This window comes from Hyposmocoma kahamanoa, unplaced genomic scaffold (genome assembly GCF_003589595.1).
Source record: "Hyposmocoma kahamanoa isolate Upper Pololo Valley unplaced genomic scaffold, ASM358959v1 102, whole genome shotgun sequence".
Taxonomy (NCBI): Eukaryota; Metazoa; Arthropoda; class Insecta; order Lepidoptera; family Cosmopterigidae; genus Hyposmocoma; species Hyposmocoma kahamanoa.
In genome coordinates, this window is record NW_020653337.1 from 7332503 (window position 1) to 7349801 (window position 17299).

Consider the following 17299-nt stretch of genomic DNA (forward strand, 5'->3'; position numbering starts at 1 on the left):
ATAAACACCCCAAACTATTTCATAAGTATATTATTATTAGTATTTGTTCTTTTATTATTTCACTTCATCTTGTCACTCATTCCTGTATGTTCATAATAATAATAACGCAAACACTGAACATAGCCCCGTACTAGGGAAATCCTGTGCCGCGGGTGTCATAGACACATTCAAAGACAACCACAAATTACACCCAAATCGCGAGAGAAATAAATGTAAGCCATACAAATATTTCTCCCGACTCGAGAATCGAACCTGGGACCTCTACGTGGCAGATTTTAACCATTCGGCCACGTAGGCAGTTAAATAATATACATACTATATTTTGAGTTTTTATGGCCACACGCCAAAATCGAATTGTGTTAACTTAAGCTTGTGAAAACCCTCGCAAATAGACGGACACTAGGTGGTGCTGATCTCACGCATATTTTTTTCTTGATGTCGCTAGATGTGGATGCAGTAGGACAATTGTCGACATTGGCGAAAGGCGATCGGCTGGTGACCTGGTACCCGGGTTGTCAAATTCACCCATTCGATCTAGGGGAGCACGCGTGAGGCAATACGAGGTTAACAGGGTATGTTGCCAATAAGACGCTTGCCGTAGCATATCTAGAATAAAATTAAAACTTGCAAACCTGTCTTTCTTCCATAGCTTCATTCGTCACTTTTAACAACAAAGTGATAAAATCACAGGACAAGACAGTGAATTTTTAATTAGCAAACGTCGTCGCCTTACTACGGCAATTAAGAGATACGGTGGACCACAATTCAAATATAGTATAATAAGACCAAGTAGGGCAACCTTGCCTGTTTGGCGCATCAATGCTTAAACTTCACTCTATCTATGTCTATCAAACCGGTCCTAAACTCTATTTACCTGCAGCCAGCTACTGAACATGAAGTATTCGTAATAATAAAAAGTATGTCAAACAAATAGTTACTGAACGGATGAAATACCCGCTGCACTAATTAAGACTTGTGCCAGTGAATTATCCGGACCAATAACGTCATTAATAAATCAATCCTTTGAAGAAGAGTGTTTTCCGTCAAAACTCAAAGTAGAAAAAATAAACCAATATTTAAAAAAAGCGGTAAAAGAGACGATGTCAGTCAATACAGGCCTATTGCATTGCTACCAGTCATATCAAAAATAATTGAGAAACTAATGGTTAATCGATCGACTCAGTTCTTGGAGAAATATAAGTTGCTAAATAATAATCAATTCGGTTTTCGTAAAAAACGTTCAACTACGCTCGCGGTAATTAAATATATTCAGGAAGCGTACAACTTTATAAATGATGGTAATTGGGCAGTAGGGTTATTACTCGACATGTCCAAAGCTTACAACATGGTATCCCATGAAATACTATTACAGAAATTACATAACATAAGAGGAAGAGTGTTTAGATGGTTCCAATCCTACCTACTGAATAGACAACAATATGTGGAAATCGAATATTGGGATAAGGACACCAAATCTATCGTTACATTGAAATCTAACACAAAAACCGTAAATTGCTCTATGCCCCAGGCAGTGTTTTGGCTTGTATCTTATTCATTATTTACATAAATGACCTACCGGAAATATTGAGCATTTGTGTGTAATGTATGCTGACCACATATGGTTACTATTTAAGTGTAAGGATGATGACCCTAGTATTGATAATATAATAAATTCTTTTAATTTGGTTAAAAATTGGCTGTTAGACCACAATCTCAACATTAACCTAAACCTGGACTTAAAAACTGTAGTTACTATGTTAAGCATTGAGGAAGTTGAAAACTTTAGGAATAAACATTGATTCCCATCTACTTGGAAAACGCACAGGTGCATTACAATCAAAATTATCATCATTTACCTACGCATTAGCACTCCTGAAAACGAACACTAATTACAAAGCGGTTGCGACCTATTACGCCTACGCCTACGCATGGCTCAAATACGGCGTCATGCTGTGGGGTAGTAGCACGAATAAAGGAGATATTTTCGTAATGCAAAAGAAATGCATTCGAATACTCATGAATCTCGGCCCTCAAGATAGCTGCCGACCATACTTTATTAAAGAAAACTTTCTTATTTTCCCCTCACTATACATACTCGAATCAGCATTATTCATTAGGCAGCATTTAGAAAAATTTAAATACATAAAGAGTTTGAGAAGGAGTAATCAACTGGAACTCCCCAAATTAAAATTAGAAATGCACAAAAACAGCCCATACTATCGTGCAATAAAAATATACAATAAAATACCGCCTGACATAAAAAACGAAGCAAATGTTAATTTATTCTTTAAAAATTTAAGAAAATATTTAACGAATGAAAGCTATTATAAAATTGAAGAGTACATAAATAAATAATTAATTAAATAATGTAAAAATATTTCAACAATTACACTCCAAATGAACACGATGAATCAAACTATAAATATTTAATAATTAATTGATGATGAGTTTATATACTTACATGTAATTTGACGAATTCATAATATTAATTAATATATTCTCTCGACCTTCTCCATGACGTTTTTTGCTTTAATTTTAGAATTCATTTTGGCATCAATTTTTAAATTTTGACATTTTTTGTTTACGCCGCTCATTCCTATTCTAAAATTTTTAATTTTTTATGTTGTTTCATTATATTTTCTTAAATTGTATTCAATATCTTGACTTGCAGTGCCCTATTCAGGGTCGTAATGTAACACATTTGTAACACCTCATTATGTACATGTGACAATAAATACAAATACAAATGCAAACATACAAGCCACGCTGCTATGTTTGTATGGAGTTACCCTGCTTGGTCTTAATCTACTACTATTCATACTTGGATAGCTTGACCTCTTTAGCCACGTGTATTCACTATTAACCTATTGTGAATTTCAAAAAAACGTAATCTCTATTCGTAGGCGGTGCTGGCAAAATTGGATGTCGAAGAACGTAAAGAAAAGAAGTTGTACGACGAACCTCCAACTCGTCTTCGTCGCGCGCACGATCGCATAGCAAATCGAAAGAAATGACATACGATCATAATTATGACCCGTGGATAAAGGATTCGAGCCTCGAGAATATACGAGTGCCGAATCTGTAAAATTCAAATCTTCAGGTATCTAAAGTAATTTATAAATTCAAAAGGACCTTTAATGACTATGAAATGCGTGTTCTGAATTAAAATAATTAGAATTTGGAGCTCCTTTAATACTCGTAACGAAACTACCATGAAGTGGTGTCGGTGTGCTACTGTGTTTTGTTACTGAAATGTTTACTTTTTGAATTTGTTTTTACCTTTTTTAATAGTTTTTTTTTATAATTTATTATGTGAATACTTGCCATAAATTCCAAAAGTTGTCAAAATAAAGTCGTTAAATGTAATCGTTTTTATTATTGTAATACTTACATTTAAATACAAAAGTTTAATTTACGTCAACCTTTTCCTCTTAGATTTATTAATAAATGATGACTCTTTTGTAACCGACCTAGAATAAGTTTAATTCTAAGTTCGACCACAGTATGCGGGATTATTAATGTTAACTGCGGGCGGTCTGTAGATTGGGTTTTCTGCCACGTCAAACCCATTTGAAGCGGCCTCTTCGGCAAACTTTCGGTATTCGCGTTTGTCATGCAGATCGACCAGTATCTTCCACGCGACCAGGGTAACGATACCGATAAACAGTATGATAGCCACAGCACTACCAACGGGAACTAAAAAGAAAGGTTTTGTTGGTTAACACGTTCCCCGTTTAACTAGAAATCAGAAATTTAGCCCTCACGTGCAATTTTTTTAATTTGCAAATACATTGGAATTGGTATATATCAGTACATTTATGGATGGAAAAACCATTTCCATACGCCTCCTTCCCATTGTCTCAATTTTCTTAAGTGTCCCACATGTGTTACAAGCACGTATGAGTCCTTTACTTGGTGCCACATACATGGTGCATGCACATACTAGTTCTTTGCTTAATGCATCACATAATTCATGCACGAGTTATTTTGACAGATGTTTTAGTTAATACATTTATGGATAGTAAAATCGTTTCCATAAACCCCCTTCCCATTTTGTCATTTTTCCCAAGTGCCCCACATGGGATACACGCACGTACTACTTGGTGCCACATATATAATTACTTTAGTTGTGCAAAAATTAAAAAGCCGGGTACTTTTGAATTTTTGATTGTTGTGTTTTTTGACATTGTTTATTTCATTGTCCTTTTACTTTTATTATCATGTGCGATATATGCAAGTCGATAATAAACTATCTAAGTTGTAATAAAATATCGAGTTCTTCGGTTTTCGAGATTGTTAGACATAGGAAATGTTGTGGAAATTTTTCCAGGTTTAAATCGCGTACATTTGTTTTTTCAAACAAACCAACGTTTCGGGCCCTTTACAGGTCCCATGGTCACGGTTGACTGTGAATAATGGGAACGGTGGGGTTTCTTACTAGTCAACAGTTTTTTTATAAAAAAGAAATGGCTCGCACTTACTCCAGATATTTGCTACAGGTGCAGGTTCTTTCTCCTTTTGTATCAGAATTAATGTGCTATTTTGTTTATCTATGTATTTGAAGAATAAGGTGCTACCGTCTTGCAGTACTTTAGAGCACGGTTTTGCTTTCCTATGTTCATGTGCTTTGATTTCCGTTTGATTTAATTTCATAATTTCACGGTTGAGAAGTTGTCCCGCTTTTTGATCACAAGACGTCTTGTCATGATCATAGTTGCATTCCGCATAGTCGGCTAGTTCATCGCATCTGTTGCAACCCTCCTCGCAAATGTTGCAAAATTGTCCAGTATAGTTGTTGCCTTTTGAATCCATGTCAGTACAGACGCAGACTCCGCATTTACAGTAGCCATGTCCATTGCATACCTGTCATAAATAGACATACATTCATACGTATACTACACGTCTTTTTCCCATCGGGGTAGGCAGAGACAACAGTCTTCCACTTGTTACGGTACTGACACTCATCCTTCACCTCACCAACAGGCACCAGTCATCAGCTCCGCACTAGGAAGACCCTGTAAAGTGGGTGCTATGCACACACATAGACAACCACAAATTACATCTAAATTGCAACTGCCTCAGTGACGAACGGTTACCATGCCGGACTGCCGCGCAGAGGTCTTAGATTTGATTCCCGGACCGGGAGAAATATTTGTATGGCCTACATTTATTTCTCTCGTGAGTTTGGGTGTAATTTGTGATGGTCTATGTGTGTGTTCATGGCACCCGCGACACTCTGGGAAACTCTGTCCAAGTACGTTACGGCTACGGGTTTCGTCAATCTTCTTTAATTCATTCTCTCTACATGTTCGAACCATCTAAGCATCCCTTTCTCCATATTTGTCACTACATCTTCACATCACACTGTTCCGTAATTTATCCATCAGATTCATTCCAGCCATACTTGTCAAAGCTCTCATTTCAACTGCATTAATTCTACTTTCGTGCTTCTTCTGCCAAACTCAACATTCGCTACCATTATTTTATTAAAAAAAATTACATAAGAGTAGCAACCAGCACCCCCATGCACAGTCAGTCGTGCCTTTTTAGCCACTTTCCGGCTGTCCATGAAGGTGCGTGCATTTTACTACCATTCACCTGATGCTCTGCGTTCACTGTCCTTTCAATGTCACTTTCATATCTTCCATCACACGTAAACAAAGAACCCAAACACACAAACTCTCTCACTTGTTTCCACTTTTTCTCCTTCAGTCAATATAGTGCAATCCGTTATATCTTCCTCTCTTTTAAAAACAATTACTTTCGTCTTATATTAATTTTCATACCCTTTAAAGCATCACAAATAGACATAAAGAGACAAAAGCTATGCCAGTAAATTATTCAAATACTCAAAGACACTCTCAGCACTCAAAGACACTCCAAAGCACTCGCAGGCACTCAGGCTCACGCAGGCAATCAACTTCAGGAAAGACTTGAAAACATTTCCACTATATCTGGTGGAGTCGCAGCCTTACAATCTGAACAGATTGTTACATTACAGGCGAATGCTCCCGGTGAAGGAGGCTACCGAATGTTACAAGTGTTGCGCAACGAATGCTCGGTTCTCCTTCCTCACCGCTGTAATGTTCGCTGTTGAACGTAACAACGTTACAAGCGAATGCTCGCGGTGAAAGGGGGCGCCCCAAAAGATTGAGAAAATTTACAGCCCCAGATCGACAAATTGTTACATTCTTTGAACTGTGAGATAAGTAGTAGAGTTGATTTGAGTTTTACCAATATTCGTGCTGTCGCATAATGACTAGATTTCCAAATACAACTCTTCAGCCTTTACAATTAAGATCTTCATTGTATATATAAGTCTACACTTACCGTGTTGTAAGGACCAGTACACGGATCTTTATTGGTAGAGCAAGTGCAAGCGCTTCCAATCCAGCCTGGATGACAATCGCACGTACTGTTTGCTAAGCACGTACCGTGGCCTCCACACATTTTCTCATGGGGCGCCGGACAATGATACTTAGCAATTTCGCAATATGCGCCCATGTAGTCAGAAGGACAATCTTGACACTCTCCGCAACTGTTAATGGTAAAAATACTTCGTTGGATCATTATCCAAAGTGTCTTATACTCCGAGGTGGCAGAAGGTAAACGGAAGCATGGTAGTCAACACCTCCGCTATGTTTTTTTTTATAATACCAAGTGACGGGACGAACAAGTCTTACGCCTGGTGGTAAGCGGCACACCCATCCATAGCAGTTGCAGTGCCACTAACATCTGAAGCGCACTCCCACTGCGCCCGTCACCCTGAGACATAAGTTGACAAGGTCCATGTGACTGTAATTTCACCAGCACCCTTCCCCTTTAAAATCGGAATGCACTAATACTCACATTACATTGGGCAGGGGCAGGGCTTCCCTGGACGAACGAGCTCTATGCTTCCTTACGTTACTACGTTACTCATGTAAATACTTTTAATTTAGTAATAAAGGTACAGTTAAGAGCACATCAAGCTTGACACTTTGTACTTTGGATTAAGAGTTGGATTTAAGTCATAAGTGTAAAGCCTGACATGCTCTTGACCCTGTACCATTCGGTAGCGATCGCGACCACGACACAACACCACGCGACCTGCGACATGGACCTGTTACTGCGACTTATTGTTTGTATGGATTAATATGAAACACTGACGGATGCCAGCGATCGCGTCGCGCGACAGATGAGCGTGGTGAGTCTTAACTGTTAATTTAATTCAACTGTTTGGAAAACTTAACCTTTACTGTTAGACGTAAAATTCATTTTGGTAATGACTTCCTTATTGCATCATTACGGTAGCATTCCGGTGTTGGCGACCGCGACCTACGACTATGGTCGGCGACCGCGTGATGTTTATTGTGAATTTATATCGAGCGAGATTTGTATGATCAACGCAATCGACTTATAGGCGTGGCTATCAAGCGACCGCGGTCCTCCTGAGCAGTACCGCCGCGCATCCCGGCAACGTCTCGTTCGAACTCTTAGTATAGTAGATTTAGTGTCTGAAAACCCACCCTAAATGATTCGAGAGATACTGAGATAACATATTAGGAGAAAATATGTACATGGGAAGAAATTGGCAAAATGAGTGTGTCGTCTTTGTCTTCCTTTTGGTTATGGATTAATTGTTTGACACAATCGTACTAAGCACCAGAATACAACCCATAGTATTAAAACTGCGGGAAGACTGGCGATCGGTCGCGGTCACTTGGATCCGTAAACTATTGGGCGCCAGGCGAGAGGCGACCAGGAATGCGGCCACCAGTCGCTGTCGCCGGTCGCCGTGATCGGCAACATCGGAATTCTACCTTTAGTGAATAACATTTGAAAAGACTTTTTAAGGCACTTTAACTACATTACATAAATACAAACTTCCACGATAAAGCTGGAATTTATTTACACTTTTCTGTAGAATGTTTAAGAAGGCCCTTAGAACAAAAAGGTCGGCTAGAGGATCAGGTATCTTAAGGCATACATTATACTCGTCTTAAATTATTAGGCTTTTCGCTTGTTGCCTCACGTCCAAATACTTACGATCTTTTCCTGTTTCTGGTGGACCGTGTTACTGAAAACACAAATTATAACTCACTTGCACAAGGCTCGTCCACTGCAAACTTGGGTGTCACCTTTGTTTGCTTTACACTTCTCAATATCCTCCTCTTCTGAAGAACTCCCTGTACATTGACATTTCTCACCATAACTGCAAAAAGATATTAATTTTAATATCAAAAATAGGTTCGCGTTTGTCCACATTATCACCAAATACAAGTGAAGAAAGAAATTATATTGAAGTATTAACAACACTGCCAAGAATAGTATTTTAATTTTTCATGTTATCTAATTATTCTGTAACTGTCGATATATTTGCGTAATCATTTAAAATATATAGAATGTAATTTATGATGTTAATTAATCCTAGTAATTTAAATGAGTACTTCAGTTGTTCATTTCCTACCCGTGCGCCACATTGTTCGATCGAATCGGCTGTCTCTTTGAGAAAGACAGAAAAAGCGGTTCGCGATAGGGAAGTGAACAATTCTAGTTCTCCTTCATATTATGAAAGTGGTTGTGAGTGAGAAACTATTATATTCGGCGAGTATGCTGATATTATACTAATATACTTGTTAGAAATTATGCTATATCTCTGCTGCGTATGTAATTGGATGTTTTGCCAAATTATTTATAAAATATATAACCCTTGTTCGCCATTATACTCGATATGATACCAGTAGACATTTGGAATACACATTATATTTATATTTACTGAATTATATCTAACATGTACTGCCCACCAAGTTACTCGAGTAAATTATCTTTGTACCTAATGTTGAGCTGTTTCATTTACATGCATAAAAAAAGTGATTTATTAACACGAGGAATAAGCTCACAAATATGTTTAAGGGGCATCTACACTATACGCTTCCGTAATAAAATCCTTGTAGATGTTAAACATTTGTCATCTACGGAGTTTAAACTATCAGGTAACAAACACTTCATTTCTGTAGTACTTACATACTTGTAGTACTGGTGAAGATGAAATATCCACAAAAGTGTTAAAGTATGTATGTGATATTATTTCCCCTCCTTTAAGCTACATTATAAATCAATGCATTGAACAAGGCATATTCCCAAGAGAGTTAAAAACGACAGTAATAAAACCTCTCTACAAAAAAGGTAATAAGGGCGAATTGGGGAACTATAGGCCAGTTGCTTTAATTCCAGTAATGTCCAAGATTTTCGAAAGAGTAATATTTAATAACCTATACTCATATCTTGAAAAAAATAATATATTGATAGACCAACAGAAAGGCTTCCGTAAGAATAATTCATCAATTTGGCTATCTACGAATTTCTTGATAAAATATATTCTAGGATGGACAGAGGTCAGCCCCTTTCATCATTATACATGGATCTAACCAAGGCATTTGATTATGTAAATCATAACACGCTTTTGCATAAATTGTGGGTATACGGTGTAAGAGGCAATGCCCAGAAACTAATAAAATCCAACCTTAAAAATAGACTTCAGTCAACACACATTAATAAAGTATGTCCCGTATCCAAAATTGAGAAGTTTTATGCATCATCACAGTACAGTCATCACATAGTAAGTCAAAGAGTACCTCAAGGTAGTGTATTGGGACCATTGCTATTCTTAATATACATAAATGACATTCCTAAATCAATTAACGACCCTATGATATTGTTTGCAAATAACAAATATAAATACAAGTTTGAACTCTATTATTGAATGGCTTAAATATAATGATCTAGTTATAAATCTTGACAAAACTAAAGTTATGAACTTTAAACAAAGATACAATAAACCTATGCAAACTAGAGGGGTCTATGAAAGCCAGGAGGTCGGTGAAACAATGACAATAAAGTTCTTAGGTTTATATATAGATAATAATCTAAAATGGCAAACACACCTAGAATATGTATGTGGTAAGATACTAAAGTTTTCTTATGCATTGTTTAGGCTATCGAAAATAGTAAATTTAAACGCTCTAGTGACCGCCTACCATGATTATGTAGCAACCACCCTTAGGTATGGAATCATTTTTTGGGGAAATGCACCGCACATTGAACGCATATTCAAAGCCCAAAAGAGATGTATTCGGGCTATATGCGGCTTGAAAAAAACAGATAGCTGTCAACCACATTTTAAAATTTTGAAAATACTGACTACCATGCTTATATGTATATATTTGAAATTTCACTTTTCGTAAAGCGTCATCTTCATTTATTTTAATTCGTCACACGAGCCGTTCTCATAGACTGAAAAGTAGATCATGTAAAACTGCTCTACTTCAAAAGAGTGTAATAGTAATGGCTACGAAGGTATATAACAAACTTCCACTTGAAATTAGGAATTGCAACGAATGTGCAGCATTTAAGAAGTTATTATTTAATTACCTAAATGATTGGACATTCTATAATATTGAAGATTTCTCATAAAATTTACATTTCATATTATTAAATTTGTTATTGATTATTTTACTATTGTTAATATGTTTCATTAGTATTAGGTTGCATTAATTGGACTGCATGATTATAATATTATTACAAGTTATTGCATGAGAATGACTAAAACTAAGAAAACTTTGTATGCCATAAGGCGGATCACAGTGATTCAAAATTCATTCTTGTAACAACTTTATAACCTGTGTATCACAAAGAAATAAATGATTTGATTTGATTTGATTTGCTTATAGGGGTTACGACAAAATCCAGTTTTTTTATGATACAAAACGGGACGAGCAATTCGTGTGCGTGATTGTAAGCGACGCGCCTAGCGCCTGTCCATAATAGTTGCAGTGCCGCTCAGCGCATCTTATGGGCACTACCACTGCGCCTGTCACCCTGAGACATAAGTTGACAAGTCCCATGTGCCTGTAATTTCACCAGCACCCTCACCCTTCAAAACCGGAACGCAGTAATGCTCACCCACATTACTGCTACTAAAATTGTTTTAAAAAAAATTATCTATTTGGTTCTTTCAGGTTTTTCTATTTAAGATATTTTAAAATTAATACGATAAATGATAAGGTGAACAAATATTTTTACAAAAAAACAAAACCTGGATTTCGTTATTCATTTTTTTCAATAGGCGTTTACCAGTTACATAAAGTTTGCTTACCCATGAAATAAAGATATTTTGAAATTGAATTTAGACACTATACAGGATTAACAAAGAACGAGAAACACGTAGAAAATTTTACTACTCCGTGGTCGAACATGAAACGTAGCTCTTCTAAGGCTAGGCATTCTTTTTAATTAAGCAAATGAAATTTGTTCTACCGCTTTATGAAATTTACATTTTTTTTTTTTCAATATTAGTCGCTGGAGTAGATTATACACAAACTTTAAGTTGTCTAGGAACTTGATTTTACATATTTCTATTTCGTCAACTTGTTTTGTCCGCGTTTTTGGAACTTACCATGGTCCCACTTAAATGTAAATTAAAGTAAGATACAGTCTTACCTGTTTGTATTGCAGTAGCAAACACCACATTGATATGTGCCATTTCCACTGCACTCACTCGAGTTGGCCTCCCCGTGTCTTTCACAATCGCACTTACACAGTATTTCAACATCAACTTCCACTTTGGCCTTCAACAATGCTGGGCCAATTTCCATTGTTCCCTCGAAATTGTCATCTGGACAGCTATTCATTGTAAGTGTAACATTTATTCCAAAAGGTTTCTCGTACATTATTTTACAATTATCTTTCTTGACACGACACGGAGGATCAAGTTCAACGTTTATGAAAGATGGAACAGACGTACTAGTCATCATAAGTTCTTCTGTTAAGTTCTGTAAAATGATAATATGTCTATGTAATTTCTGAAAGACAAATAGATTTATATACTGAGTAGTCAAGTACTGTTGGTGTTTATCTTACCTTATATTGCGTCTGAATTGTATCGACAATCTCCGATTTTTCCTCTGCAGTGTTTTTCAATTCAACAATTCGTGCATTATCAATATTTGTGCCTAAAATTTCGTACGTGTTTTTCACTTTCTTCAATACAGCAAATAAAATTGCGATTTCATTTTCTTTCGCAACCTTATTAATCTGACTCACAGAAGGATAATCATACAGCAAAGATTGGTCTGTCTTGTATGTGTTATTAGTGAGATGACATTTCATATCGTTGGGTTTGTATGCCCCAACCAGTTTACCATCGCCTGCGCTATGGTAAGGAGCGTCTGTAGACACTACTATCAGCTTCCAAGATTTTCTCCAATTTATCTCCTTACAAACCATAGCCTGCATCAAAGCGTCCAATGTAGCCTCTTGGCTGTCATAGTTTCCAGAAGAATACGTTTCGTTAATTGTTTTTATAGTTTCTACAAATTTATCTATGTTGTTACTCATGGGAAGATCATTTCTAAAAGCGTAAGCTTTATGAGTATCAGGACTCGGACTGCAATCATGAATTTTCTATTAAAATTAAAAATTATGAGGCATTCAATTTATATACATCCTAAATAAGTAATTAATATACAATATATTCTTAGGTTTTCGCGATTGTTACACATAGGAAAGGAAACTATTTTTCCGGATTTAGATCGCGTATATTGTTTTTTTTTTCAAACAAACGAACGTTTGGGGCCCCTTCCAGGTCTCACGATCACGGTTGACTGCCATCTCAGTCCAAAAATTGTTTCATTTCATATAATTAATATCAATTTAAACAAAACCAAATTTTACTTACTTGGCAAAAGGAAAGGCATGTTTTTCTATAAAACTCCCGACACCGAAACGAACATTGTTGGTCAACTTTGTTAACGATTGATAAATCATCTTTGCTTCATTAAATAACGTTGTCATATGAAAACGCATTGTGTACGAATTGTCCATTAGAAAATACACATCCAAAGGATAGTTTTTTGCGGGCTTATAATACAATTTAAACTTTCTCGATTCACCTGGACGAGCTTTGAACGAAACCTTTTGTGGTCTTAATTGTACGGGGTTCTCGGTTGAACTGGATAATTCGTAATTTTTTACTGTTGGGTCAAAAGTAGAGAATGGATCTTGGAACTCTTTGCACCATTCGTTATTTCCATCTTTAAATGTTCTTGACTGACATCTTGAACCTTTGTGGTCTTTCTGTAATACAATTTGTAACATTTGCACGCCTGTTACGCCATTATTCCACGAATAAAATTCAAATCCAAATTTTAGTATTTAATCTGAGTTGTAACCATAGATATAGGAAGTTGTAACCTTCCTTAGTTCGATTTTTTATTCGTGTGGATATGCCATTCTTCCACAAGTATTTGAATAAATATTTACGGAACAATTTCATTGAAATTTTCTTTAATATCAACATCATCATCCCATTTATACGTCCCACTGCTGGGTCGGACGGGTCTCCTCTCATACGAGGGGGTCTCCTGGCCCAATGCGGGTTGGGGACTTCACACGTTTCCTGAGGGTTATGAACTTTCTTCGATGTACAGATTTCATCACGGTGTTTTCCTTCACCAAAAAGCTGGTGGTATATTTCAAATTAAATTGCGCACATTAATTCTAAAACTCAGAAGTGCGGGTCTGGATTCAAACCTACGGCCTCTGCCTCTGCTTGAAAGGCGGTAGGTCAAGTAGGCTACCATGGCTTCAATATAATAATTCGTAAATTATATTTTTAGAGTTACTGATTTTGCTTTTATTCAATGGGAACATTGTTATAGTATTGTTACATGATGACAATCGCAGGTTTTTCGGCGTGATGAAAATCAACAACAACCAAACAAAAAGTCAACATCAAAGCTTACAATCAACTGCAACGAAAGTAAAAGACGCATTATGCAAATGAAGCTTCATACTTAATATTGTTGTATACAAGATTTGGTCCAGTACTATTTATTTGACAATATTTGTTTCTCGAACGAGAACGAGATTAGATCCACTGATCTCAAAGTTACAAAATGTCTATACTATACCCCCTACTACTATAACCCCTGAACGTCCTAATGCCGGAGAACTCCCCATCCTTTTTATTTATAATATCAAGTGGTTGGACGAACAGTCGTGCGCCTGATGGTAAGCTACACGCCTGTCCACAGCAGTTGCTGTGCCACTCTTTAAATCGCAAATATCTGAGGCGCACTGCCACTGCGCCCGTCACCCTGAGACATAAATTGACAAGTCAATAATGCTGACATGATTGCTTGCCGGCAGAAATAAATAAGGTGACATGTAATTACATATATATTCGGCGTTAAATTCCAGTTTTAGCCGACTTCAAAAAAGGAGGAGATTCTCAAATGGATAGTACTTTTTTTAAAGAATGTTACGCAACTACTCTAACATTTGTGAACCGGTTTCGATGATTCTTTTTTTTGTTGGAACCGCTTTCCTACGTATCTCAGTAGTTATCCCAAGTAAATTTGAAAACAAAATATCTGAGGTTGACAAATTAGGGAAACGAATCCAGTTTGAATTTCATCCACTTTCCCTAACCGATTTTAATAAAACTTGGCACATATATTAAGATGATTTCAACTCAAGTAGAATATTATGGTCACCTAGAGCTAAATCTGATAATGGAAACGGCACACAGATGGAAGGAAATCCGGAAGGGAGGAGTGTACTGCAGTTGCCTTGTATTTGGGCTCATATGATTCGTTTTGATGAGACTTCCATCTGCGATACAAGTCATTAAGGAGGCCGCGGTAACGAACACAGCGATAGCAAATAAGCAAGATTTTGAAGTCGGTTTTTTTTAAGTTATATTATGTGTCAAAAGTCACTTACATGAGTACACCAGACGCAATTTAGTTTGTTGCCGATACAACGCCCACACGTCTTGAAATCTGTGCAAGTTTCAGCTTCGACAGTAAGAATACTGTGACATAAAAACAAAAATATAAATAATAATGAATTCATTGTGACCACCTTTAACAATTAACAGTGAACTATAGGATCATCGCTTCTAGAATGCATGTTCGTGTACACATATATCATCATCTAAACCACAAGGAAGGAAAATAGTGATGTGCTTTCAGTATATATTATTTTAAATACATGAAAACATATAAAATATCGTGCGTACTACGCTTCAATTCTATAAGGCCGCAAATTCGAAACGGTGCTATGAGGAACCGCTTAAGAAAGCCGTGCCAAAAATGGTTTTTGTACAAATCAGGGATGGTACATATTATGATATGCCTAAAAAATAGCTACGAGAATAATCTACATGAATAAACATGATTTAAACTTCTACCAGCTACTATTTTGTGGCAGAGAGTAGTCAAATACAGTAAATGGAAAAATGTTAAATTTGTTTTTTGTTCGGTACGAATTCATAGTAACATGGCAATAGTAATTATATAAGTATTGTACGATTTCGGAAAGCTGAAAATATGTACTTTCTTATGGAGTACATAAATTTTTTGTATACATACCCATCAACGAAATGTTCCGATGATATGCAGTTTTTGCTTATCTTTAATTATCAATTGGAGTTTTGACTGTTGCCGATAAACGGTGTTATTTCATAGGAATACTAATATAATTTAATAGGATGAAAAAAATGCGATTTCCTTGCACAATATTATGTTAATCTGTCAATACGTGATATTAAGGATATTTTGTTCTTATCACGCAAGCGATGTTATGGCTGTTGCCCGCTAATAACCTTAGCCCTCACTGACCTGTGTTGGCTGGAAGAGATATCTTTTAGAGATAAGTACACCTTTCCTCACCTTCTGTTATACCAATATTTCTGTTGTATTTATTTGGTGCAATAAAGAATATGTATTATATAACATATATAATCAAAATTAAATAACAAAACTTAATAACATAGGAAATTTATTTAAAAATGTAAGTGTACTCATTTTAGTGCAGCGGCCGTTAATGGGTTAATATAAATTCACATTTATTATATTTTTTCCTTATTTTTGTGTCGTGGTTCATAATTTAATTTCTAACTACCAATTACAATGGTCGCCAAATTGTGGCTTTTTTTGTTAATGCTAAAATGTTGTGCTTTTGTAGCATAGACTTTGCGCGGCGATCACAAAACTTGTGGCGTTTATTGTAGATAACAAAATAGTTGTGAACTGAGCTATAAATATAACTTACCTTTTTTTTTTAAATTTAAAGTTACGATAGGACATGGTAGACACGACTTGGAAACTACTTATAAGAATCCTATTGAAATATGTACAATGACGTTTGCTGTGATGATGATGGATCATGCCTTTTTTTTTACTTGTTTTTTAACCGACTATAAAAAAAGGAGGAGGTTCTCAATTCGACTGTATGTTTTTTCTTTTTTTTTTGTATGTATGTTACGCGATAACTCCGCCATTAGTGAACCGATTTTGATGATTCTTTTTTTGTTGGAAAGAGGGTACCTCAATAGTAGACCCATTTAATTTTGAAGAAAATCATCCACCTCTAATGGGGGCTGTTCACGCATGATAATTTATTTTTATAAATAGCGCCTAAGTTTTATTATAAGGAGGAATAATTTTAATGGTTGATTTTGCTATTCTCCAAATCAAGGCGTTTTTCTCTCTCAATATACTTTGAGTAGTGAGAACCGATTTTTATTACCTCCTGTGTCAAGTTCCTTATAGTGGCGAACTAGGGGATGAATCCGGGTTTACGCACTTTCCGGTAATCGATTTCAACAAAACTTGGCAAATAGATGTAATTTCACGTACTTTTGAGGTCGGTTTTTTTAGTACTCTGTTCTGAGATTATTATAACATCATGTGACGAGACGGACAAGTCATGCGCCTATTGGTAAGCCACACGCCTGACCATAACAGTTACAGTGTCACTCAGAACTTAAAATTGCAAAGATCTGTGGGGAACTACCACTGCACCTGTCACCCTGAGACATAAGTTGACAAGTCCCATGTGCCTGTAATTCCACCAGTATCCTTACCCTTCAGAACCAGGACATAGTAATGTTGACATTACTGCTTGGCGGCAGAAATAGGTAAGGTGGACGATGTCTGAACATGATCTTTTATTAGAAACTAAAGCGTATCTTTAAGTCATTGTGTTAAAGTTGTTTTATCAACTGCTAAACAACTCTTTTATGAGTAGGCAGAGTTCAGAGGCACCAACTTTTCGACTTCGAATCCTTATTCGCAGCTTTCGAAGTTGAGGTACTAAATCCATACAGTTCCAACCCCCATTCTTTGCACAGAATCATATCTTAAGAAACAATGGCAACATGGAACGTCCGAAGGTCAGCAACTTCCTTATCCAACGTTGCATACAAAGACGCAGAACCGTTCATATTTTAACTACTACGTTGCATCTACTT

The 17299-nt window shown here is 36.4% G+C and overlaps 2 protein-coding genes across 3 annotated transcripts in view; one reads left to right on the top strand and one right to left on the bottom strand.

Annotated features, from left to right (window-relative positions):
* Positions 1 to 3345, top strand: part of LOC113233127 (major antigen-like) — a 21129-nt gene extending 17784 nt beyond the window's left edge. The window contains exons 21-22 of the mRNA XM_026468126.1: positions 446 to 572; positions 2904 to 3345. Of these exons, the coding sequence (XP_026323911.1) occupies positions 446 to 572; positions 2904 to 3014 (238 nt within the window). The 3' untranslated portion in view covers positions 3015 to 3345. The remainder of the gene's footprint in view (positions 1 to 445; positions 573 to 2903) is intronic.
* On the bottom strand, positions 3340 to 13170 carry LOC113237321 (integrin beta-1-like). Of its 2 annotated transcripts, XM_026473733.1 has the most exons (7): positions 12719 to 13169; positions 11902 to 12427; positions 11482 to 11813; positions 8084 to 8194; positions 6331 to 6538; positions 4482 to 4863; positions 3345 to 3696 (listed from the first exon to the last, which is right to left on the bottom strand). In XM_026473733.1, exons 1-7 carry the CDS (start codon positions 13135 to 13137, stop codon positions 3488 to 3490), a joined length of 2187 nt encoding a protein of 728 aa, XP_026329518.1. In that variant the 5' UTR covers positions 13138 to 13169; the 3' UTR covers positions 3345 to 3487. The 2 variants fall into 2 exon arrangements, with proteins under 2 accessions (XP_026329526.1, XP_026329518.1); XM_026473741.1 differs by lacking the exon at positions 4482 to 4863 and having other exon boundaries at positions 3340 to 3696; positions 12719 to 13170.
* Positions 13171 to 17299: the final 4129 nt, after the last annotated feature.